The sequence below is a fragment of the Monodelphis domestica genome, chromosome 3 (genome assembly GCF_027887165.1).
Source record: "Monodelphis domestica isolate mMonDom1 chromosome 3, mMonDom1.pri, whole genome shotgun sequence".
Lineage (NCBI taxonomy): Eukaryota > Metazoa > Chordata > Mammalia > Didelphimorphia > Didelphidae > Monodelphis > Monodelphis domestica.
This window is the reverse complement of record NC_077229.1, coordinates 494,330,770-494,357,396: the sequence shown is the minus strand read 5'-3', so window position 1 is coordinate 494,357,396 and position 26,627 is coordinate 494,330,770. Positions and strand designations below refer to the sequence as shown.

Below are 26,627 nucleotides of genomic sequence, written 5' to 3'. Positions count from 1 at the left end.
TCCATTTCCTAGCCCTTATTGATCTTCTGCCTTGGAACCAATACTTAGTATTAATTCTAAGACAGAAGGTAGTAAGGGTTTCTAAAAAAAATGCTAGTGACACAAAGAAAAGCAACTCAAGGAACTCATAGTCTAATGGGGTAGACCATATGCAAACAGCTATGTACAAACCAAATAAATACAGGCTAAGCTGGAGATAATTAGCAGAGGGAAGGCACTGCTATTAAGTAGTATCAGGAAGGGCTTTAGGTAAAAAGATAACCTTTTAGCTATTTGTTTACCTGTTGAGTTTGATCTATTTCCATGTCAGACTCTGTGTATGTGTGTGTGTGTGTTCAACTCTCCTTTGTCCATTTCAGATTGGCATGAGGTTTATTTGATGCCTGTCCCTCTTGCCCTTCTTCTATGTTTATTTATGCTTTTTCTTTCTCAGGGTTGTTGTATGGATAAAATTAAATAATGTGTATAAAATGTTTTGCAAATACTTAAAACACTATACAAATATTAGATATTATTATTACTAGTTGTTTTCTTTGGTTTATTTTTTCTCCAGTCTTAGTTCCTGACTTGGAGCTTTGTGCCAGGGCTAGGCTTTGCTGCATTTTTGAGAGAATGATCATCTTGGTTTGGTTTGGTCTTGGGATTTTTTTACTGACCTCCATCTCTTGGAGCCAGGTCCCCTACCCTGAATCTTTGGGATTCAGAGGGCTAGTTTGAAACTGGGAGAAATTCTTCTGAGCAAAACAGACTTTAATGTGAGCATGTTAATCATAGGAGTCAGTGAGATGCAGATACATATAGCATGGTTTAACACCCTGATCATTTGTAAAAGTTAACATGTGATTCTATCTCTACAATTATTTTATAATGATCTATTTCCTTTGATTCCGTGATTATTGATTATCAGTACCTATTATTCAATCAACTAATAACTAGAACTATTACTTACTATTAATAGTTATAACTTAACATATTAATTGATGTGAATGATTAAAAGCTATTTAATTGTATGTTTTTTCACCAAATCTCCAAGATCCTATGTCAGGTCAGGTCAGAATGCTAGAAACAACAAAGCTCCTAGGAGCCTAAATTGGTCCAATGTGAATGCTACTATTACATGACTCTGATTGATGTCCTCTCCATGGCTTTTGGACTTTCTCAGGGGGCCCTTTATTCTTTTTTTTTTAAACCCTTACCATCTGTCTTAGAATCAATACTGTTTATTGATTCTAAAGCAGAAGAATGGTAAGGGCTAGGCAACAGGGGTTATGTGACTTTCCCAGAGACACAGAAGTAGGAAGTACAGTTGTCCCTCACTATATTGCAGTTCACTTATTGCGGCTTCACTATCGCAAGTTTTAAAAAAGATAAAATCTAATTCTGTATCCTGGAGTTTTTGTTATATCATGGAATTTTTTCAGATGAATACCATACTGTACACAATGGAAATGCAGCACACCACTGCCACTTGCACTAATTTGCCAATGTGAGATTGTACACACACACTATTGGCTGACAGAATGAAAGGAGACACAACCACAGAGCTCCATCCCTTCATTTTCCATTTTTTTTTTGTCACCACAAAGAGTATGGCTATAAATATTTTTGTAGAAGTCTTTTTCATTATTATCTTTTTGATGTACAAACCCAGCAGTGGTATGGCTGGATCAAAGGGAATACAGTCTGTTAAAGCCCTTTTGGCATAGTTCCAAACTGCCTTCCAGAATGGTTGGATCAATTCACAACTCCACCAGGAATGCATTAATGTCCCAATTATGCCACATCTCCTCCAACATTTATTACTTTCCTTTGCTGTGATGTTAGCTAATCTGCTAGGTGTGGGTTGGTACCTCAGAGTTGTTTTGATTTGCATTTCTCTAATTATAAGAGAATTAGAACACTTTTCATGTGCTTATTGATAGTTTTGATTTCTTTATCTAAAAATTGCCTATTCATGTTGCTTGCCCATTTGTCATTTGGGGAATGGTTTGGTTTTTTGTACAATTGATTTAGTTCCTTATATATTTGAGTAATTAGACCTTTGTCAGACGTTTTTGTTATGAAGATTGTTTCCCAATTTGTTGCTTCCCTTCTAATTTTGGTTGCATTGATTTTGTTTGTACAAAACATTTTAATTTAATGTAATCAAAATTATTTATTTTACACTTTGTAATTTTTTCTAACTTTTAAAAAACTTTTAAACATTATTTTATTTTTTTCTAACTCTTGCTTGGTCTTAAAATCTTTTCTTTCCCAAAGATCTGACAAGTATACTATTCTGTGTTCACCTAATTTACTTATAGTTTCTTTCTTTATATTCAAGTCATTCAACCATTCTGAATTTATCTTGATATAGGATATGAAGATATTGATCTAAACCCAATCTCTCCCATACTGTTTTCCAATTTTCTGAGCAGTTTTTGTCAAATAGTGGATTTTTGTCCTATAAGCTGGGATCTTTGGGTTTATCATAGACTGTCTGGCTGAGATTACTTACCCCAAGTCTATTCCACTGATCCTCCCTTCTGACTCTAAGCCAGTACAATATTATTTTGATGACCACTGCTTTATAGTATAATTTAAGATCTGGTACTGCTAGGACACCTTCCCTTATATTTTTTTTCCATTATTTCCCTTGATATTCTTGATCTTTTGTTCTTTTATATTTTTGGTACCTAGTTTATATACATATTTGATTAATTCCTTCCATTCCTTCATTTCAGATTCAGACCTTCCATTATTATACTAATTGGTGGGGAACATCCCTACCCTTTCAAGTGACTACTGTTAAAGATTTAATAATTGGAACTTTTCTTCATTAAAATATGAATAATTAATGCAGAAAGTTCTCTCTCTCTCTCTCTCTCTCTCTCTCTCTCTCTCTGACTCTTTTAAAAGAGGACAATGTAAACTGGTTAACCTTTGGACAAAAACCAAGCCAGCAAATAACAAATTATTAATTATCTAGGAGAAAAGACAGCTGGTTCTGTCTCTTACTCTTTTGCCAACTGGATAAATTTTAACATTAAACAAATCATAAAGCAAGTCAGTCTTCCCCACCTCTTTTCTCTAACCACTGTGGGGGAGAACACAAGTTAGGAGGCCCAGCAAAGGGAGGACAGACTCCTCTCCCTTCACTTCCCACCTCTTGTCATGTAAAATATGAACATTCCAGTTCTATCTCAATTTCCTTTTCTGGTGTGTTTTCTAGAGCACAAGAAAGCAAATTATCTCTAAAAGTGGCTTTAATTTTCCTTTCTGGACCAATGGTTACTTAGGTACTTCCTTGCTTCTTCTTCCATATGTCACATTGATTGGTAGGGTCTTAGGTGGGAGGAAGAGTAGTAATTCATACTCTTTCTTCTGATAGTATTTGCTGCTGATGACCAGGGGTTGGGCTAAGTGAGAGGATGGCTAAGACGTGGGGATATAGACAGGATGAAAGGCAGCAACTGGATATAATGAACTTCCCATCATGTCACCACTGCAAGGGCATCCATTACAAATCCCATTGCACCCAGCACAGATGGTCCTTTCAGGTTCTTCCTTAATTTTTCATGTTCTCCTCCCCCCCACTATATACCCATAGCAGAAGCTGCTGTTTTCCCTATTTCACTCTGAACAATTCCACTTTACAAAGTCCACTTTTTTTAAAGTTGCCTTGATCTTCCAGTACCAGTTCTGGAGAAGGGCACTCCATTCTTACCCCCATTCAATGTCCATCCTTAGAAAAGGAGGAATGTATTTGGAAATACTAGGACTCCCCACCCCCACCCCAGCTCTCCCACAAAAACCTATGCCCTCCTTGCCTCCTTCTTAATACTACAAACTAATGTTTAATCAGAGATTTCTTTTCTTTGAACTCTACTGCTTTCTGGCAATTTCCAAATTTTATAATTATGCAAATACTTGTGTAACCCCCAAATCTCTTTTGGAGAAAGGAGTTTTTCTCTTTGAAGAGAAAACCCTTTTTTGTGACAATGGGCTTGTGGGTGGACTTCAGGGACACCTCTGAGGCCTTTTACATATCTGCCTATCTCCTTGGCTTTGTTATTCAGTCATTTCAGTTCTGTCCAATTTTTGACCCTATTTGGGGTTTTCTTGGCAAAGATACTTGAAGGATTTGCCATTTCCTTCTCCAGCTTATTTTACAGATGAGGAAACTGAAGTAAGGAGGAATTAGTGACTTGCCCACGGTAATACACTTAGTGTCTGAGGTTGAGTTTGAATTCAGGGTCTTCCTGACTCTAGACCCAGTGCTCTATCTACTGTATCATCTAGCTTCCCTCTTCTTTGGCTTTGCCCACAGCTAAAACTTAAAAAAGAAAAGGAATTAAAGCCATGTTTTGCCATTGATAAGTACTTTTTAATGCAGGTAATTTACAATTTTCTTTGACTTCTTGATTCAGGAGAAATTTGTCAAGCCTTTTGAATAATTAAACAATAATAAAAGATCATAATTCATATGGGCTAACGTGGTCAAAGAAGTCTTCATGAAGGACCTCTTTTTGTTATTATAACTTAGTTATTCCTTTGGCATTCTTTCTCAGGCATTTGGTTTTGACAAAGAAGGAAAGTATGGCCTTCCTGAAGCTGGCAACAAATTCTTCCAGTATTCTTTCTGTGCCCTGTGGAAAGGAAAAGTCTCACTTAAGAGTTGTGAACTAAAGAACAAAAATTCAAGTAAACAAACTGCCATAATAAGCCAATTTGTCCTCATACTTAATAATTTTATACACTAACTGTTGTACTATAAGGTGACTGAAGCCAATGAATGTCTGTTATTTGAGAATATTGATTAGCACATGAATTAATGGAGGACATACTTGGGAGATGATCTTGAAGATTCCTTACTCATTTCCCCTTTTTTAAAGATGAGGAAACTGAAGTTCAGGAAAATGAAATTACTTTCCCAAGGTCACATCAATTGTATTTTTTGTTTGTTTTCTGTCACAGTTTATTTAGTTTGTTGCTTTTATTATTAACTATCAGCAAGAGAGGTTTACTTGAATTTTCCAAAATTTGGTGGTTTATGCACACTGTAAATTTTAATAGCATGATGGTACTCATAGATCTTAGTTATTGCAATAAAATGCTATCATTAACAATTTTCTTGCCAATTGAGGACTGTTTTGTTAATAATTATCCCTGTTTACAGAGAAAGAAGATTACAAAACAGGGATTCTTTTTTTTTTTTACTTAAATTAAAAAAAATTATATGTAGGACATCCAGGTAAGCACGGTGGCAGTCTAGATGTGGGACACTTCTCCTCCTCAGACCCACTGATATAGAAGACCTAAAAAGATCCCCAAAAACCATTCTCATAAGAACAAAGGGACTCTACAGTAGGGTGCAGCATTGAAGGTATGTGGGATCTAAGCATTTCCACACATTAAGGGAGTGAAAATGCTCCCACCCAAATTTGAGCTGATCTACCCTCCCCCACCTCACCTACAGAGCCAGAGTTAGAGCCAGCGTGTGCCAGAATCAAAGAGTGAGCGAGGGGCACCTCTGAAATGTACAAGGGGCAGCTCTAGGTCTTGGGAGTTGACTAAGACCACCAAGGACCTACCCCTGAGACCAGTTATACTCAAAACCCCAGCGGGCCGGCGGGGGAGCTTGGGAGCTTATAGCCAGCATGCACCAGAATCAAAGAGTGAGAGAGGGGCACCTCTGGAACATGCAAGGGGAAGCTCTAGGTCTTGGGAGCTGACTAAGACCACCAAGGACCTACCCCTGAGACCAGTTACACTCAAAACCCCGGCAAGTGGACAGGGGAACACAGACCTTGGGCGCCCCCAGAAGGGCAATGCAGCAGTGGAGACTCAAGAGCTTGCCTCAGGCAAAAGCCTTGCTCCTTAGCTCCATACACAGAGAGCCTACCCTCCTCACTCAGATTTCTGACTGGAAAAGGAAGGAACAACAATCATAGTTATGGTAAACAGTGCCCAGGAATAACTTCCCAACACCAAGAAAAACAAGAAGAAGGGATTGACCTTGGATAGTTCTTATGGAAGAAAAATACAGACTACAGAGGAGACAGCAGAAGAGGAAATCCAAATAAATGCTCCAAAACATTCCAAAAGAAATGGAAATTGTCCACAAGCTTTGGAAGAATTTAAATTGGAGCTAATCAAAAATATAGAAGCCTTCTGGCAAGATAAGTGGGAAATGGTTCAAAAAGAAAATCAAGAAATTATATCACAAAATCAAAAAATTAAAGCTGAAAACCAAAAAATTATAGCTGAAAATCAAAAGGTTAAAGCAGAAAACCCGAACTGAGCAACTGGAAACTAATGATCTTGCAAAACAACAAGAATTAATAAAGCAAAGTCAAAAGACTGACAAAATAGAAGAAAACATAAAATATCTCACTGACAAGGGGACAGATCATGAAAACAGAGGAAGGAGAGACAATTTGAGAATCATTGGTCTACCTGAAAAGCCAGAAATAAACAGAAATCTTGACATCATACTACAAGAAATCATCCAAGAAAACTGCCCTGATGTTCTTGAACAAGGGGGCAAAGTAGACATTGAAAGAGTTCATAGAACAACCACCAAAAGACAACTCACAAGAATGTAATTGCCAAATTCCAGAGCTTTCAACTAAGGAAAAAATTCTACAAGAAGCTAAAAACAGATAATTCAGATACCAAGGAGCACAAATCAGGATCACACAAGACCTGGAAGCTTCCACACTAAAGGACCACAAGGCCTGGAACATGATATTCAGAAAGGCAAGAGAACTGAGTCTTCAACCAAGAATCACCTATCCATCAAAACTGACTATATACTTCCAGGGGAAAGTATGCACATTCAACAAAATAGAAGATTTCCAAGTATTTGTCAAGAGAAGACCAGAACTAAGTGGAAAGTTCGATATCTAAACACAAAGAGAAAGAGAAACATGAAAAGTTAAATAAGAAAAAAGAGGGAAAAGTAGAAAAATGTTTTTTCTTTGTATTCAAACTCTCTTCTTTAAGGGCTACAATTAGATCAAATTACATATATTAATATATGGGAAAAAGGTAATTTTTAACTCCCAAAAACTGTATTCATTATAATAGTAATCAGAAGAATCACTCATAGGAAAAGATTTGGGCATTAAGGGATAGAAGATGTTATGCAAAGAAAGAAAAAGGGTGGGAGGGAATCAAAGAGGGTACCAAGTGATACTTGAAGAAATAAACTAAATAGAATAATCTTTTTCACACAAAGATACACATGGGAAGGGGAGGGGAAGAATACTCATATAAGAAGAAGAGGAAGAGAATGCTAATAGATAATACTTAAACCTTACTCTAAGTGAAATCAACTCTGAGAGGGAAGAGCATCTAGATCCATTAGGATCTTGAATTCTATCTTATCCTAGGGTAAGTGAGAAGCTAAAACTAAGGGGGGAGGTAGTACAAAAAGGGAGGGAAGGAGAGAGGGGAAGGAACTTAACAGACCCTAAAAAAAAAACAAGAAGGGAACAAAAAGGGAGGGACCAGAAAGGAAAGCATATCAAGGGAGGGGATTAGGGGGATTGGTTGAAAGTAAACTACTGGTTTAAAAGGATATAGCAAAAGAAGAAAGGACAGAACTAGGAGAGGATATCAAAATGCTAGGGAATTCACAAGTGACAATCATAACTTTGAACGTGAATGGGATGAACTCACTCATAAAACATAGACAAATAGGAGAGTGGATTAGAACCCCAAACCCCACCATATGTTGTCTACAAGAAACACACATGAGGCAGGTAGATACTCACAAGGTCAGAATTAAAGATTGGAGCAAGACCTATTGGGCCTCAACTGATAGAAAGAAGGCAAGAGTTGCCATCATAAAGCCAAAATAAAAATAGACCTGTTTAAGAGGGATAGGGAAGGCAAATACATCCTGATAAAAGGGAGTATAGACAATGAGGAAATATCACTAATCAATATGTATGCACCAAATGGAATAGCACCCAAATTTCTAATGGAGAAACTAGGAGAATTGAAGGAGGAAATAGATAGTAAAACTATACTAGTGGGAGACCTAAACCTACCACTATCAAATTTAGATAAATCAAATAAAAAAAATAAATAAGAAAGAGGTAAAAGAAGTGAATGAAATCTTAGAAAAAATAGAGTTAATAGATATATGGAGAAAAATAAATAGGAACAAAAAGGAATACACCTACTTTTCAGCAGCACATGGTACATTCACAAAGATTGACCATATACTAGGCCATAAAAACATGGCATACAAATGCAGAAAAGAAGAAATAACAAATGCAACCTTTTCAGATTATAAAGCAATAAAAATAATAATTAGTAAGGGTACATGGAGAGGTAAATCAAAAATTAATTGGTAATTACACAATCAGTTAGAGAACAAATCATAGAAACAATTAATAATTTCATTGAAGAAAATGATAATGATGAGACAGCCTTTCAAAATCTATGGGATGCAGCCAAAGCAGCACTCAGGGGAAAATTTATATCCATGAGTTCATATATTAACAAATTAGGGAGGGCAGAGGTCAATGATTTGGACATGCAAATCCAAAAACTTGAAAGCAAACAAATTAAAAATCCTCAGAAGAAAACCAAATTAGAGATTCTAAAAATTAAAGGAGAAATTAATAAAATCGAAAGTGATAGAACTATTGAACTAATAAATAAGACTAGAAGCTGGTATTTTGAAAAAACAAACAAAATAGACAAAGTACTAGTCAATCTAATAAAAAATGAAAAAAAAAGAAAATCAAATTAACAGTATCATAGATGAAATGGAAGAACTCACCTCCAATGAAGAGGAAATTAAAGCAATCATTAAAAAATATTTTGCCCAATTATATGGCAACAAACCTGCCAATCTAGGTGATATGGATGAATATTTACAAAAATATAAATTGCCTAGATTAACAGAAGAAGAAATAGAATTCTGAAATAATCCCATATCAGAAAAAGAAATTGAACAGGCCATCAAAGAACTTCCTAAGAAAAAATCCCCAGGGCCTGATGGATTCACAAGTGAATTCTATCAAACATTCAAAGAACAGCTAATCCCAATACTATTCAAACTATTTGACATAATAAGCAAAGAAGGAGTTCTACCAAATCCATTTTATGACACAAATATGGTATTGATTCCAAAGCCAGGCAGGTCAAAATCAGAGAAAGAAAACTATAGACCAATCTCCTTAATGAACATAGATGCAAAAATCTTAAATAGGATACTAGCCAAAAGACTCCAGCAAGTGATCAGGAGGGTTATTCACTATAATCAGATGGGATTCATACCAGGAATGCAAGGATGGTTCAATATCAGGAAAACCATCCACATAAGTGACCATATCAGCAAGCAAACCAAGAAAAATCACATGATTATATCAATAGATGCAGAAAAGGCCTTTGACAAAATGCACCACTCATTCCTACTAAAAATACTAAAAAGTATAGGAATAGAAGGATCTTTACTAAAAATAACAAACAGTATATATCTAAAACCATCAGCAAACATCATCTGCAATGTGGATAAACTAGATGCATTCCCAATAAGATCAGGAGTGAAACAAGGATGCCCATTATCACCTTTATTATTTAACATTGTACTAGAAACACTAGCAGTAGCAATTAGAAAAGAAAAATTGAAGGTATTAAAATTGGCAATGAGGAGACCAAGCTATCACTCTTTGTGGATGATATGATGGTCTACTTAAAGAATTCTAGAGAATCAACTAAAAATCTGTGGAAGTAATCACCACTTTAGCAAAGTTGCAGGATACAAAACAAACCCACATAAGTCATCAGCATTTCTATTTATCTCAACACATCTCAGCAGCAGGAATTAGAAAGAGAAATTCCATTCAAAATCACCCTAGACAATATAAAATACTTAGGAATCTATCTGTCAAGACAAACACAGGAACTATACGAACACAACTACAAAACACTTTCCACACAACTAAAACTTGATCTGAGCAATTGGAAAAACATTAACTGCTCATGGGTAGGACGAGCTAACATAATAAAAATAACCATCCTACCCAAACTTATCTATTTATTTAGTGTCATACCCATTGAACTTACAAAAAACTTTTTTACTGAATTAGAAAAAACAATAACAAAGTTTATTTGGAAGAACAAACGATCAAGGATATCCAGGGAAATAATGAAAAAAAAATACAAAGGGAGGTGGCCTTGCAGTCCCAGATCTCAAAGTATACTATAAAGCAGTGTTCATCAAAACAATTTCGTACTGGCTAAGAGACAGAAAGGAGGATCAGTGGAATAGACTTGGGGTAAGTGACCTTAGCAAGACAATCTATGACAAGCTAAAAGATCCCAGCTTTTGGGAGAAAAATCCACTATTTGATAAAAACTGCTGGGAAAATTGGAAGACAGTGTGGGAGAGATTAGGCTTGGATCAACACCTCACACCTGTAGCAAATAAAATAGTGGGAGCCATAAACTGTAACAATTAAAAGAGTGGTTGGCTTAAATTGTGACCCCAGAAATATGGTTTCAAGACAGTGTCTTGATTTAAATCAAAATATAAAGTGGTTGCCAGGGAAAAATTCCCAAATATGAAATATACCCAAATTCAGCTGGGTTTTATAGAGATTTTAATGAGGAATTAATGAAAGGGAGAGAGAGAGTAAAAGGAAATAATGAGAAAAGGGCTAGACCAGCCTAGACTGAAGCCCTAATAGAAAGATTAGTCAGTTTTTTATCAACTCACCACAAGATCTGTCCAAAGCAAGATTTTAGTGTTCAGAGAGACACCAGTTCAGCTTCAGCTAGCTCAATCAAGCAGCTTTGGCCATCTGCCTCCTCCAATTCAGCTTTTCCCAGCTCAATCTCCAGCTGACTTTTCCAGCTGAATGCTTCCCAGAGCCCTTTCTGAGCTCCTTTTTAAAGCAAATTTTCTCCTATGTCACCTCCCCTAAGTTCTTACACCTACCAATCACAGTAGATGTTTTCCAAAGGACAGACCATTTTTAATTCACACCTGAGTAGACTAAACTTTTGAGTAATTCATACCTAAGTAGACTAAAACCTCTGAGTAAGTTCTCACCTCTTTGCTCCTTGCAAGTTTACAAGTTGCTTGACCTTTATAGGTACTTAGCACCTTTTTGTATTAGATCTAAAAATAGGCACAGCTTAAGGGCTTTTGCCTTACTATAAGTATGGGTTAAGTGCTTTTCATTGTTCAGCAAGGAGTTTACAACTTTATCTTCCCCTAAGGCATGCTTTAAGTATGGGTGAAGTAGAGGTCTCACATTCCTGATCTAAGTCCCTTCATTGTTTAAAATGGGGAATGGTCTTAACCAAGTGTTCTGAAGTAGGGTCCAAGAATTTTTAAGATTCACACACCCTACACCAGGATAAACTCAGAATGGGTGAATGACTTGAACATAAAGAAGGAAAGTATAAGTAAATTATGTGAACACCTTATAGTATACATGTCAGACCTTTGGGAAGGCAAAAAATTTAAAACCAAGCAAGATTTAGAAAGAGTCACGAAATGTAAAATAAGTAATTTTGACTACATCAAATTAAAAAGTTTTTGTATGAACAAAACCAACGCAACCAAAATCAGAAAGGAAATTACAAACTGGGAAACAATCTTTATACCAAAAACCTCTGACAAAGGTCTAATTACTCAAATTTACAAAGAGCTCAATCAATTGTACAAAAAATCAAGCCATTCTCCAATTGATAAATAGGCAAGGGACATGAATAGGCAATTTTCAGTCAAAGAAATCAAAACCATTAATAAGCACATGAAAAAGTGCTCTAAATCTCTTGTAATCAGAGAAAATGCTGGAGCGGATGTGGCAAAGTTGGGATATTAATGCATTGCTGGTGGAGTTGAATTGATCCAACCATTCTGGAGGGCAATTTGCAACTATGCCCAAAGAGCACTAAAAGACTGTCTGCCCTTTGATCCAGCCATAGCCTTGTTGGCTTTGTACCCCAAAGAGATAATAAGGAAAAAGCCATGTACAAGAATATTCATAGCTGTGCTCTTTGTGGTGGCAAAAAATTGGAAAATGAAGGGATGCCCGTCAATTGAGGAATGGCTGAACAAATTGTGGTATATGTTGGTGATGGAATACTATTGTCCTCAAAGGAACAATAAAGTGGAGGAATTCCATGGGAAATGGAACTTCCTCCAGGAAGTAATGCAGAGTGAAAGGAGCAGAACCAGGAGAACATTGTACACAGAGACTGATACATTGTGGTACAATTGAATGTAATGGACTTCTCCATTAATGGCAATGGAGTGATCCTGAATAACTTGGAGGGATTTATGAGAAAGAACATTATCCACATTCAGAGTAAAAACTGTGGGAGTAGAAACACAGAAGAAAAACAACTGCTTGATTACATGGGTTGAGGGAGATACGATTGGGGATGTAGACCCTGAATGAACATCCTAGTGCAAATACCAACAATATAGAAATGGATTCTGGTCAAAGACACATGTAATACTCAGTGGAATTGTGCATCGGCTATGGGAGGGGAGGGGGAAGGGGAGGGAGGAATAGAAAATGATTTTTGTAACCAGGGAATAATGTTCCAAATTGACCAAATTTTAAAAATTAATTATTTAAAAATTCTATGTAGAAGCAATTTTTAACAATTGTTACCTGACATTTTATGATCCAGATTCTCTTCCTCCTTCCCTTTCTCTGAGGTGCTAGTCTTATGTAGGTTATACCAGTACTAGCATGCAATACTTATTTCTATATTCCTTATGTCATGAAAGAAGACACATTTTGTATTTGCAAGAAAAAACTCATAAAAGAAATGAAGTGGAAGATGGAATGCTTTGATCTATGATCAGGCTCCAACAGTGCCTACTTTGGCTATGGATAGCATTTTTCATCATGAGTTCCTTGGAGTTATGTTGGATACTGTTTTTCTGATAATTGATCATCATATAATATTTCCATTACTGTGTACATGGTTCTTTTGGTTTTGCTCCCTTCACTTCGCATCTGTTGATAAAATCCATATTTTTCTGAACTCACCCTATTCATAATTTCTTATGGCAGAATAGTATTCCATTACAACCATGTATCACAACTTGTTGAGCCATTCTCCAATTGATGGACATCTTGGTTTCTAATTTTTGTTGCCACTACAAAAAGAGCTAATGTAGGGATCTTAATCTGCAGTCTGGGAATCTGTCCTTTTCATTATTCTGATAATTCTATTTTGATATATATGGCTTCTTTTGTAATTCTATGAATTTTATTTATGCATTTAAAATATTCTGAGAATGAGTTCATAGGCTTCATCATACTGTCTAAGAAGTCTATGACCCAAGAAAGATTAAGAACTTCTACTGTAAAGGTTTATAGTTCTTTAGAGATCTTTGTGTTCAAAAATATTTTTTATGTTTTCCCTTTACCTACACTAGCAGATGACCAATAAATATTTGTTGATCAAAAAACCATACCTAGTTTACACAAGCATCACTGTAATCATAAAAATCTGGGAACTGTCAGTAAGTAGGAGAATTCAGAGGGCAGAAAAATCTTGGTTTAGCCATTACTGCACAGTATTATGTTGCAGATTTAATAAATGAAGGTTAATATCTTTGAAAATCTGTATTTTAAAACCCATGAAAGATACTGACTGAATTTTTCTAGTTCAATAAGCTTTGTGATTAGTGCCAAAGTTTGCTGACTTTGCCATTTAATTCCACTTAGTTATGGCATGTTAACTATGAAAGACAGAGTGGGAAATAGATAGAAGACTGGTCTTCGAAAATCTGAGTGCAAACCTTTTCTCAATAGATATTGGCTGTATGATTCTGAGCAAGCCTCTTAGTGCCTCAGGCAGCTCTCTAACCTGCAAGTTGTAGCAATGCTACCTTGATAGACTGAGTTTCCTTCCTGGGAGTTCCCTACATGAAATCACAGATCTGGACCAAATAGAGAGTCCAGGAGAGTATTATCAAACATTGAAAAGTTGCCATGTAGAATAAGAATTAAGAACTTCTAGGGGGAAGCTGGGTGGCTCAGTGGATTGAGAGCCAGACCTAGAGACGGGAGGTCCTAGGTTCAAATCTGGCCTCAGATACTTCCCAGCTGTGTGACCCTGGGCAAGTCACTTGACCCCCATTTCCTAGCCCTTACCACTCTTCTGCCTTGGAGTCAATATGACTCCAAGACTGAAGCTAAGGGTTTAAAAAAAAAAAGAATTAAGAACTTTTTTTTGGCTCTATATAATAGAACTAGATTAATGAGTAGAGACAGTTATAAAAAGGCAAATTTTGGCTGTCCCTGAGAAAGAATTCCTAACAATCAGAGATTTCTAAAAATGGAATTGGCTAATCTTTTGATATGATGAGTTTTCTATCAAGTTCAAGAAAATGTTGAAAAATTAATAATCAAGTATTTGTAGAGAGAATTCATTCTTCAGGTCCATTATTTCTACTCTCCATCCTTTCTAGCTCTGTTCAATGCCTTAACTAGGGTGAGGTGCCTGGGGCTTATTTACCTTAGGACTCCCTCACCTCCAAATTCAGAGGGCACAAAAGTTTAAATTGATCATTCTAAAAGTTGGTATAGTTATGTTATATTTTGACACCATTTTCATTTTAGCAGTAAAGAATCAGCTGTGTTTGGCACCAATTAGGGAGATTAACGCACTAAAGTAGGTAGCTACCAAAGAATTTGTTTCCATCTCCTGGCAGCCATAAAATAGGTGAGCTTCTGTAAAATGAAGCCCATACCTCCTCCTTTTCTTCATCTTACCAGCAATGACCTCCCAGTTTATCTGGGATCTTTTTCACTTAATTGAATTTCTCTTAATTATTTTTGTACCATTTTTCATATTATGAAATACAAAGCGTGTTGAAGGTATATTTAGTGCTTCTTGCCCCAGTGCCTAGACAGCTAGTTACATAGAGAATAGAGGTCTGCCTCATTTGGCTCTCTTCACATGGAGAAGCTGAGGATCTTGCTTCTAGGAGAACTGCCATTGTGTGTAAGGGAACTGCCTTGTGGAGGCTATGAAGCATTTGAAGACATTTTATAATGGGTTCCCATTGGCTAACCACATGATGAATAGGAGCCTCCTTAACTGGCTGTGGAAACATCCCCAAAGTTCCATGTTGTCTCTTGCCTCATTCCTTACAGATGGTTTGTCACCGGATTCCTTCACTAAGGCATCTGGTAAGGGACCATGCTGTAAAGGGAGAAGATTTGGAGTCTTCTTTCCTCTGAAGCCATGTGGTCCCGAGAAATGGGCTTTGGTTCTCAGCTTCTGCCTTTGTGCTTTTCCCATTCTAGGTGAAAGAAATGGCGTCTCCCACTTTGAGAGTTTTAGGGATCCAGGAGTCAATGCCTTGAGGAGTAAGGAGTGATCTTTGAGAGTGATTGTCTGGATGCAAGTCAGCAGAAGCCAAGGACTCATTCAACAGTCATGCCACATTTGGACAGAAACTTGATGAGATGAACTCTATTTTGGACTTATTCCACTAAGAGACCGTTGCAGTGTAGGGAAGAATATGCCCCTCAGGTACTAAGCAAAATATAAAACTTTGATCTTGCTCCAACTCTGAAGTAATTATCCCTTTGTAAAAAACTATTCATTGCTTGTTTCCCCTCTCCTTACAAAAATTAATTAATTTTATCACTCACTTTTAAAACTTTTGAGTCTTAAATACTCTCTCTCCCTCTAGCTCCTCTCCCATCCATTGAGAAGGCAAGTGATATAATACCCATTGTACAGATGAAGCCATGCAAAACATATTTGTATATCAACTATGTTGCAAGAAAAATAGTGAAAAAAAAAAGGCTTCTCCCTGTACTCAGACTTCAACAGTTCTCTTACTAGAGGTAGATATTTTTTTTTAACATGAATCCTTTGGAATTGTGGATGGTTGTGATGATCAGAGTAAAGCTACTAACCATTAAATGGTTAAACTGGTACTAGGGCCCTTGTCACTGGCCCCCAACCATAGATAGGGGCAAATAACTATAGAGAAGAGACATTCCATAAATAGTGCAAGGTATTCTGGAACTCTGGGAGGCAGGGGTAGCAAGGCCTGGCTCTGAGAAAGAACAGATTGTGTTTCCTTCACATAAATATCTGTCAAGGACCCTATAATTCCATAAAATATTCTTTATCTTTCAAGTATTTTACCTGTAAAACCTCTTCTTCTTTTTTCCCCCACCCCAAAACCTTATCTTCCATTTTAGAATCACTACTGGGTATTGGTTCTAAGGCAGAAGAGCAATAAGGGCTGGGCAATGGGGGTTAAGTGACTTGTCCAGGGTCACACAACTAGGAAGAATCCAAGGTCAGATTTGAACACAGGACCTCCTATCTCTAGGCCTGGCTCTCAACCCCCTGAGCCACCCAGCTGCCTCCTAAAACTCTCTCTTCTTCTTCTTCTTCTTTTTTTTAAACCATTACCTTCAGTCTTGGCATCAATACTGTCTATTGGTTCCAAGACAGTAAAGCAGTAAAGGCTAGGCAATGGGAATTAAGTGACTTGCCCAGGGTCACACAACTGGGAAGTGTTTGAGGCCAGATTTGAACCTAGGATGTCTTGTCTCTAGGTCTGGCTCTCAATCCACTGAGCTACCCAGCTGCCCCCTAAAACTCTCTTATTAAAGGAAAGTTTTAGTAAATATTGAAATCTTCCCTCCCTCCAAAGGCAGAATACAATGATAATCTATTAACAAGGACCAAAAACTAGCTGGATAACTTCTCTTTCCAGATCCTTGCTTTTTCTGCTTGTATATATTAACTGTGTTATAATAAATAGCTGTTATAAGGCAAATACTATTGGTGGAGGTTCAATGAAAGTTGTGGAGAGCTATTTGGTAAACCAGCGTCCTTATTTATTTGGAGGAGATAGTATATTCCTTAATCTTATACTAAATTTAAAAACCCAAATCCAATACTAAAATCTCTAAAGAACCCTACTGCCTTTCTTGGCAGGATCTTCTTGCCCAGCAAAACAGGCCTATCTGCGCGGACTCTGTCTAACATATTAGATTCTCTATCTATCTTAACTAACTATTTGATGAACATAAATAAATTATATATAGAATATATATAAATAAATAACTTCTCCAACCCAGTATCTGGAAACAAACTATCAAAAGTAACTGTCAGACACTCTTGACAGAGAGTCACTGACACTGTCCAGATTTCTCCAAAGCCAGAGAGAAGGACCTTCTTAACTGAACATTTTTCCCTTTTATAATCAATCTCTTAAAGGGATGGAGGGCAAGAACTATATGCTCTACCTCTTAAAGCAACAGAGTGATACTAATAAAACTTCCTTTAACAAAGAACTTCTACTCTTAATGAGACAGAGTGAACTTAATAAAACTCCTTATAAAAAACTAGAAGAATTATTTTAGACCAAGAAATGTAAGGAAAAAAATGTCTACCTTGCTCTAACCCAAGGCTTGGTGTGCATATTCAAGCCACTCCCCCAGCTGCCATGTTTTTCAGAAGCATCAGGCAAGAAGCCCCTTTCAGGAGCCAGCTCCTCGGCAATCGCTCTGATGTGATAAGGCTCAAATCCGCAGCAGCCCCCGATGTACCTGACACCCAGCTTGTAGGCTTCCCTGGCATATTTTTGAATATCCCATCTGGTAGCAACTCTGGGTTCCATACCTGAAACCGAAATAATTTGTTTGCTTCAGTAATCATACAGTTTTATGAGATATTTATTTTAAAAACCCCTCAGGTTATAGCTTGGATGTACCTATGCTTATAGCTAACCCATTTCATATTCAGAGCTCTCTAGTATTTTTGCACTCAAGTACAAAGATCTAATCTGCTTGGCTTTCTTTGGGCAGAGGAGCTAGGGGCTAAAAACTTTGTAGAAGGCTAGTCCAGGGACAAGGTTTTCAGGGTCAAAATTGGTGGTGGCCATGGAAGTGGAAAGAAAGGACTAGATGCAAGCAGTATTTCAAATATAGATATTTAAAGACCTTGACAACTGATTGGATGAGAGTGGGGGGCTTGGTGCTAGTCAACTTCTCCTAGCTCATCATTTTCCATTTGATGGACAAAGGTCACTTTCCTGGAGCCAATTTCCCATTTAAGTCCAAGGCTAAAACTTTAGAACAGTCTTTCCTTGGGTCTCACTGGTTAATGTTAAACATTTTAACTCTCCTTGACCTTACCTGGTCAATGGGACATATTTCACAGATGAGGAAGTCAAGTAAACATTTAATCAAGGATCTTCACTTAAAAAAAAAAACAAAAAAAACCCAACTTACCAAAAGGGTACTGGGGGAGGTCTACAAAGCCTCCCTTGCCGCAGTCAGGTGTGTGGAACCCCAGTGACTGTACCATCAAGTAAGCTTTCAGGCCAGAGGCTTCTAGACCCTCTTTCATTAGCTTCACAGTGGCCAAGCTAATCTCTGGTCCAAAGCGACAGTTCACACCCACGATTGAAGCTCCTAAGATATTAAGGGAAGAGCGATAGCTTTCAGTTTCACATTTCTTAAAGATGGTGGATGCAGGCAAATCTCCTACCAGCTTTCCCAACATAAGACAAAGCACTTGCTCAAGGTCACACAGTGAGATGGTAAGAGATCCCATGGACCTCAGTTTCTACATTTGTAAAAAGAAGAGATTAGAGTAATGGCATGCTAAGTCCCTTGTTCCTATAGATCTAAGGTCCTTGGTCCCCAGCTAATTCCCTAGAATCAGTTCAAGGTCACCCGAAATAGGGTTCTTTGTGGTAGCCAAGATAATGGTACTTTGAAAGACCTTGTGCTATCTATAGACCAGATGTAAGATCTTAGAGATAAGATCTGAGGCATGGGTTAAACAGGTATCAACAGAGTAGCAGAGATAGCATAAGAATGCTTGTGGGAGAGTTGTGCCACCAAGGGGAGAATAAAGCATCAAAATAAGGGGCTGGAGATGGCAAAGACAATCTTGTTAAGACCTCTGCTGGCATTTGAGGGGATAAGGATTCTTTCTCTCATTCCCCTTTCCAATTTCAAGGCTATTCTACAAAGAATAAAGTAACTGTTCTAATGTAAAAAATCAAGTTGGCCGGTTATCTATCATGCTAAGGACCCAGGCTGGAATCTTACCTGCTTTGACCAGTCGAACTGCGCATTCTCCAGGTGTTAGATTATTCATGTCTCCCTCTGGACCAATGCACATGGTAGCTGCCACTGGCTTCCCAGACCCTTTCAAAACTTCAACAGCCCATACAGCTTCTTCACAATACTCAAAATACTGAAAGAAGTTTCACTTATTCTAAAAAGCAATTACTGAATATATTAAATAAAAAGTAAGTGGTACTCTAATTTACATGAGAATAATCATAACAATCTACCAAATATGAGCACAAACAATGAAAGCATCTTGGGAAGTCACTTGTACTCAAAAGCATTCATTGATGTAAAATTTAAATTAGTATCTAGTAATAAAATTATATATTTTATGAGGTTTATTAGGATTATTAGAATGAAGGATACAAAATAATAACCACGTTTGTGCCCAGGGCTGATTAGCCCATTCAGAGCTTACTTACTACATCACTGCAATGGCCGAGCAGAGAGAGCTTGGGAGGCGTTACTGCCAGTTAAATACTAATTGTGATCTTGCCCAGGTGGAGACTCAGGTGATATTATAGGGAATTCTGGGAAATACCAAGGACTTCTGGGGATTGAAGTCCAGGGTTCAAATCTCCATTTTTACATTCATGTCTCTATTTGTCATTCATCAGTGGCTCAATTTGTTTGAGCAATGATTTTAATAGCTGTAAAAATATTACACTGAGTTTATGTTCAGAAATTCTTCTTAGTATATGACTACAGTCAATAAATAAAAAACAGAAACAACCAAAATGTCCTCCTTATTAAGTAGATTCTCAGGTATTTTTTGCTGTCTAGAGTTATTTTATTTTTATTTTTCCCAATTACATGCAAAAATGTTAATTTTTTTAAAACTCTGAGTTCCAAATTTTCTCCCCATCCTTGAGAAAACAAAAAATTTGATAAAGGTTATACATATGTATTCATGCAAACATATTTCCACTTTAGTCTTGTTGAGAAAAAACACAAACCAAAAAAAATTTAAGAAAAATAACATTTTAAAAAAGTAAACTTCTATCTGCATTCAGATTCTATATCAGTTCTTTTTTGGTGGTGGATAGCATTTTTTTATCATCATAAGTCCTTCAGAATTGTCTTGTATCATTTTTTTATATATATCATAACATTGTTGATACTGCATATAATGTTCTCCTGTTCACTTCACATTGCATCAGTTTATATTAGTCTTTTCGAGTTTTCCTGAAATCCTTTTGCTTTTCATTTCTTATAGCACAATAATCCATCAAAATCATATAGTACAATGTGTTTAACCATTCCCCAAATGATGGCCATTCCCTCAATTTCTATTTCTTATCCACCACAAAAATTTGCTATACATATTTTTGTGCATGTAGGTCCTTTCCCTTTTTGTTTTTTGTTTATCTCTTTGGGATATAAATCTTGACTAAAATTATTTTAAATGGAATTTCTCTTTCTATTTCTTGCTACTGGACTTTCTTGGTCACATATAGAAATGCTGGTGACTTATATGGGTTTATTTTATGTCCTGCAACTTTGGTAAAGTAATTAATTTTTTTAGCTAGTTTTTTAGTTTATTCTCATGTCATCCTTAATGAGAGTAGCAGTTTAAACTCTATGTTCTACTTTGAGAGGAAGTACAACCTTTACTAAACAAAATCAGTCCCTGGCTCATAGGAATCTGGGATCATTGATGAGTAATAAGAAAAGTCATAATTTTTATGAATAAATTCACTTAAGATAAATCTAGAGCTGAAAGGGACCTTAGAGCAAATATACTTTAACTCTTCTGTTTTATAATAGTGGAAACTGAGGCCAGAGAGGGAAAGTTTCTTTTACTGATTAAAACCCTTTCCATTATATTTTCTCGTTTGACCTTCATGTCATTCTCTATTGTGCTATCTTTATTGCATCTTTACTTCTGGCTTGACTCTCTGGCCTTCTCCATCTAATTTAGAGCCTCCTTCCTACCCTAGAGAAACCTTGGTTTTGAGGTTCCTGCTTTCTTAACTGTAACTCCCTTAACTGTAACTGTAACAGCCCACCCTTCAGGAGGAACTCAGCTTTGCTTACTGCACTCCCTAAGTTCTTCCTTGACCTCCACTCTCATATTTCCAACTGTCTTCAAATTGAATTTCCCATAGATATCATAAAAAACCACTTTATTTTCTTAGAATCAATACTGAGTAGTATCAATTCCAAGGCAGAATGATAATAAGGGTTATGCAATAGGGAATAAGTGACTTGTCCAGGGTCATACAGCTGGGAAGTATCTGAGGCCAGATTTGGACCCAGGACCTTCCATCTCCAGGCCTGACTCTCTATGCACAGAGTCACCTTGCTGCCCTTCCAATAGACATCTTAAAGTCAACATATCAAAAATTGAATTCATTTTCTCCTCCCCAAAAGTTTCCCACTTTTGAACTCGTCTATTATAGTTGAGAGCACCATCATCCTCCCTAGCATCCTTGATGTTTTATCCTTGACTCCTCATTCTCTTTCATCTCCTATATCCATTTGTCAAGTCCTGTCATTTCTACCTCAAGAACATCTTACATATGCCTCCTTCTCTTCTCAAGCCTGGATTGTTGCAATAACCTACTCTTTGGGCCTCTAACAAGGGCTTGAAGGGTCAAGAGGCCTCTGGCTTGAAAATTTCCTTGATGGTGCATGCACTTGAATGTAATCTATCCTTATTTCTGTTCATCTTCCAGTTAAGCTGTCAAAAGGATTTTCCTAAAATGCTGGTCTGATCACATCACCTCTTTACAATAAACTCCAGTGGCTCCCTACTCCTTCAAGGAGCAGATATCAAATCCTCTCTTTGACTTTCAAAGCCCTTTCTAACCATAAGAAAGCCATTTTTCTATCTTTCAAGTCTTCTTACATATACTTCCCCCTCCATACTCTGAGAGCTTCTGTAAGAAGATCCTTCCTTCTGTAAGAAGCCCTTTCAGTTCTCCTTCATCTTTGTGCCTTTCCTTGGGGACTGCTTCCAGTTTATCCTATATGTATCTTGATGGGACATTTTGTATAGTGTGTCCATCATTAGGCTGTGAGCTCTTCAAGATCAGAGATTGTTTTCCCCTACTTTCTTTCTTTTTAGAAAAATTTAAATTTTTTATTGATTAATTTAGACTAAAAATGGTATTGATTGATTAATTTAGACCCCTACTTTCTTTGAGTCCCCAGCCCTGAGCCCACTGCCTGGCATATAGTGGGCACTTAATAAATGATAGTTGACTAATTGACTTTGGCTTGCCTTGTTCTTCAGACTTTTCTCAATCTTATTTCCATATGCCTTGAATGGGTGCCTTCCTTTTCCACGTTACCTTTACTTACTACCTTTTCTTTTTAGATTGTCTTCTCTCTTTAGAATATAAGCTCTTTAGGGTAGGGAATGCCTTTTTGCTTATATTTGTATTCCCAATCCTTAGTACAATGTCTGGTATATTCTTGTTTAGTCATGCCTTACTCTTCCTGATCTCATGTATATCATCATGTCAATACTGTCTTCTCTCTCTCTCTCTCTCTCTCTCTCTCTCTCTCTCTCTCTCTCTCTCTCTCTCTCTCTCTCTCTCTCTCTTTCCTTTCCTTTCCCTCCCTCTCTCCCTGCCTCTCTCTCTATTTCAGTCTCTCTCTGTAATGGGAAAGATCTCATCAGGAGTTTTATTTAAGTGTAGTCTTAAGGAAGTAGGAAAGCCAGAAGGCAAAGGTGAGGAGGGAGAATATTCCAGGCATGGGTAACTGGAGCCTGGAGATGGATAGAGTTTAAAGGCATAGAGTCTGGATATGGACCACAGTTAAGAATAGAAGAACAGGAAGAAGGAGAGTGTCACTGGATCAGAGTGTATAGATTGGAGTAAAGTGTAAAAAGACTGGAAAGGTAAGAAGAGGACAGGTTTTGGAGAGCTTTAAATGCTAACTAAAATATTTCTTCTTGGAGATAACTGAGAACCACTGGAGATTAATGAGTAGGAGGAATATATAGTGAAATCTTCACTTTAGGAAATCACTTTGGCAGAGTGGAGGATGGATTAGAGTTGGAGGAGGATTAGACATGGAGTCAAGATGGAGGAGGATGGATTACAGTGTGAGAGAGGGAGACCAAACAGAAGGCTACTCTAATCCAGGTGTGAAGTGATGACAGCTTGCACCAGGGTGGTGACTACGTGAGAGGAGTGAAAGAGGTTTATAAGAGAGTGTATGAGGGTAGAAATGACAAGACCTGACAACACATTTGATATATAGAATGATGCAGAGGAGTTGAAAATGGCCCTGAGTTTGTGATACTTGGGAGAAGGGTGGTTCTCTTGATAGTAACAGCAGAATTTGGAAGAGGGGATGGTTTGAAGGAAAGATAATGAGTTCTCTTTTGGACTGATTAAGTTTCAGATGCCTGAAACATATACTCAGTTGGAAGTACCAATGGGATAGCCAGGTAATCCTCTAAAAAAAAAAGAGGTATCTAGAAGGCAGTTGGAAATTATAAACTGTGGTTCTGGGGTAGTGATGGCAAACCTTTTAGAGACTGTGTGCCATGCCCCACCTAGATTGTATGCTGTGCCCCACCCCCACTAGAGACTGAGTGTTGGGCCTTCAAGCCCAGCTGCCTTACTCCCTCCCCCCCACAAACACACCCCCACACCCCCTCCCACACAGGAGAAGGAGGAAGTGCTCCCATTGAGTTGCTGGGCAGAGGGGTGGGTGAAATGAAAAAAATGTCCTTAAGCACAATGGAGAGGGGGAAGGGAGAAGCTCAGTTGGAGTCCCTCTGCCTTTCTAGTAATGAACTCTTGTGGGTGATGGTGCACATACCCACAGAGAGGACTCTGTGTGCCCTTTCTGGCATGTATGCCATAGGTTCACCACCATAGCTCAAGGGCATGCTGGAAGTGGTGGTGGAGATATAGACCTAGAATCCTTTTTCATTTGCTTGGAATTCATTCATCAAAAAGGCATTGATCTAATTTCATCTTTCTTAGACAGTGCCATTACTGCTTTAAAATATAGTTCAAACTCTGGTACTGTTAAACTTCCTTCCTTTACATTTTTTTCATGAATTCCTTTGATATTCTTAACCTTTTGCTTTTTCAAGTGAAATTTGTTTTTTTTCTTAGTTTGGCAAAATAATTTTTTGGTCATTTAATTGGGATGGAATGGAATAAGTAAATTAGTTTAGATAGGATTGCCATTAAAATTTTATTGGCTATAATTGAAGTAAGTTTTGCATTGTTTACCATCTCTGAGAGTGGGGAGGGAAGGGAGTGAGGGGGATAATTTGGATCTTAAAATTGTAGGAAAAGCATGTTGAAAATTATTATTACATTTAATTAGGTGAACAAAATGTAAACAAAAAAATTTGAGAAAATATATTGGTTCTATTCACCCATGAAAAATAACATTTCTCCAATTACTTAAGTGTGTCTTTATTTGTATAAAATGTGTTTTATACTTATGTTCAGATAATTTCCTGTTAAAATACTTGAAAGAATAGGTATAAGTGGATTTTTCCTTATAATAATAGCAAGTATATATATATATATATGTATATATATAAAACCATCCAATGCTTTTTAAAAATAAATAAATGAATAAATAAATTGTTTGTTACATCAAAATACTCAGTTAACTCCCTCATTCCCCTCCTCCATTAGAAAAAGCATCATTTAACAAAATGACAGATAGACCGATAGATAGACAGACAGACAGATAGATAGATAGATAGATAGATAGATAGATAGATAGATAGATAGATAGATAGATAGATAGACTAGATTAGTGGGTAGATAGATAGATAGACAGATAGACAGATAAATAGATATTGACCATCGCGGCTGCATTTAGTTCATCTCCTCAAGACTTTGCTTCCTATGATTAGGTCTTAAACTTCAAGGGTCCATCTCTCTTATACTATATCCAGAATGAGCAAAGTTCAGAATTAGGTATGACTCAAGTTCTGTGAAGGCAGGGGCACTTTCTCATAAACTTATTTCTAGTTCCTAATAAAAATATTAATCATAGCTAATATTTATAGCATTTCATTGTATAAGAGGCATTATAGGTATGAACTCATTTGATACTTACAACAACCCTGTGTGAGAGATGCTATTATCAATCCATTTCACAGATGAGGAAACTGAGATAGATAATGGTTAAGTGACCTAACCAAGGTTACACAACTAGTAACTGAGGAAGGATTTGAACTCAGTTCTTCCTGACTGGGCAGCACTCTAGCTATCCTCTTTCCTTTATTGTTGGGGATTTACCTCTGCAATCAAGAAGTCCACATTCTTTCTAGTAAAAACTTCTAGTTGTAGTTGGAAATTTTCTTTAATTTCAGGTTCACTGTTATGATTTTTGTACAATGACGTTTGACTGATTCCACCTGCTACCAAGGCATCTCCCTTTTCAGCCACTTCCCTGGCAAGGTCGCAGGCAGCTTCGTTTACTTCTTTCCACTGAAATGAGAGAGCAGGGGTTCATGTGGTTGTAGGGCTAATGCTTTCTGTCAAGCCAAAACTAGATAGAGAGCAGGGTGGGTGAAAAGAGAAAGTTAGAGGCACACAAGAAGTTTGTTCAGAGTACAGAAAAACAAGTTTGATCAGAATCAGTGTTTAAAGCTATAATCGGAACATCAAAGTAAGGAAATTAAGTAAAGGCACAAAATAATGTTTGGTAGGATCAGAGCAGGCTAACTCTCACTTTACTGATGAGGAAACAGAGGCCCACAGAGGTTAAATGACTTACACAAGGTCATGCTTATGACAAAAGTTGAATTTGAAGATAGGTCCTCTGACTTAAGAGCTAATGTTTTTATTTTAGTTTTTTATTGTACTGCATATTGTATCATATTTATTTTATTTATCCTGAACTTCACAAATATGAAATCATGACCATTGCCACATACATAGTAGAACAGAAAGAGAACTGTACATGAAAGTGAACGTTTCTGTTATGTACAACTCATTTTTCTTTTATAATCAAATATATATTTAACATGTAACATTGGAAGCTGCTCTTCTTGCTTATGATTTTTTTTCTGACCTTTCTGTTCTCTTCTTTACATTTATAAAGTGCTTCAATAACCTTCTTTTCTTTCTTTTCCTTTAAAAAAAAAAGGTGATGGATGTCTAACTCCCTTCTCTTTATCATCATTTCCTCCTCACTCCCAAACAAAACCAAACCCTTATAATGAGTATGCAGTCAATGAAACAAATTCCCACACAGGCTATACCTATGGCTTATTCTATATAATGGGGTTATCACCTCTCTAATAGGAGGAAGAGAGCATGCTTCCTCATTGAACTTCAGGAAGGGGAAGGAGCTGGCTTTTTTTCCCTCCTATTTTAACACTCTATCTCTGTGATGGCAAACCTATGGCACATGTGTCAGAGATGACACACATAGACCTCTCTGTGGGCATGCATGCCAAGGACCCAGTGCACCTGTCCCTGTATACAGCACAGAGTTCACCAGAGTTCCTAACTAGAAAGTTGGAGGGAGGCCCAGCTGGGCTGCCCCCCTCCCCATCTCCCCAGTAAGAGTTAGGGAGTAGGTCTC

General features: G+C 37.2%; 1 protein-coding gene across 2 annotated transcripts in view; it reads right to left on the bottom strand.

Moving 5' to 3' along the window:
* Positions 1-4,344: 4,344 nt before the first annotated feature.
* BHMT2 (betaine--homocysteine S-methyltransferase 2) overlaps positions 4,345-26,627 on the bottom strand; it is a 34,950-nt gene continuing 12,667 nt past the window's right edge. For both annotated transcript variants that reach the window (XM_056824801.1, XM_001367487.4), the window contains 5 exons: positions 25,334-25,525; positions 19,077-19,224; positions 18,249-18,431; positions 17,409-17,637; positions 4,345-4,628 (listed from right to left, as the gene is read on the bottom strand). In XM_056824801.1, the coding sequence (XP_056680779.1) occupies positions 4,547-4,628; positions 17,409-17,637; positions 18,249-18,431; positions 19,077-19,224; positions 25,334-25,525 (834 nt within the window). In that variant the 3' untranslated portion in view covers positions 4,345-4,546. The remainder of the gene's footprint in view (positions 4,629-17,408; positions 17,638-18,248; positions 18,432-19,076; positions 19,225-25,333; positions 25,526-26,627) is intronic.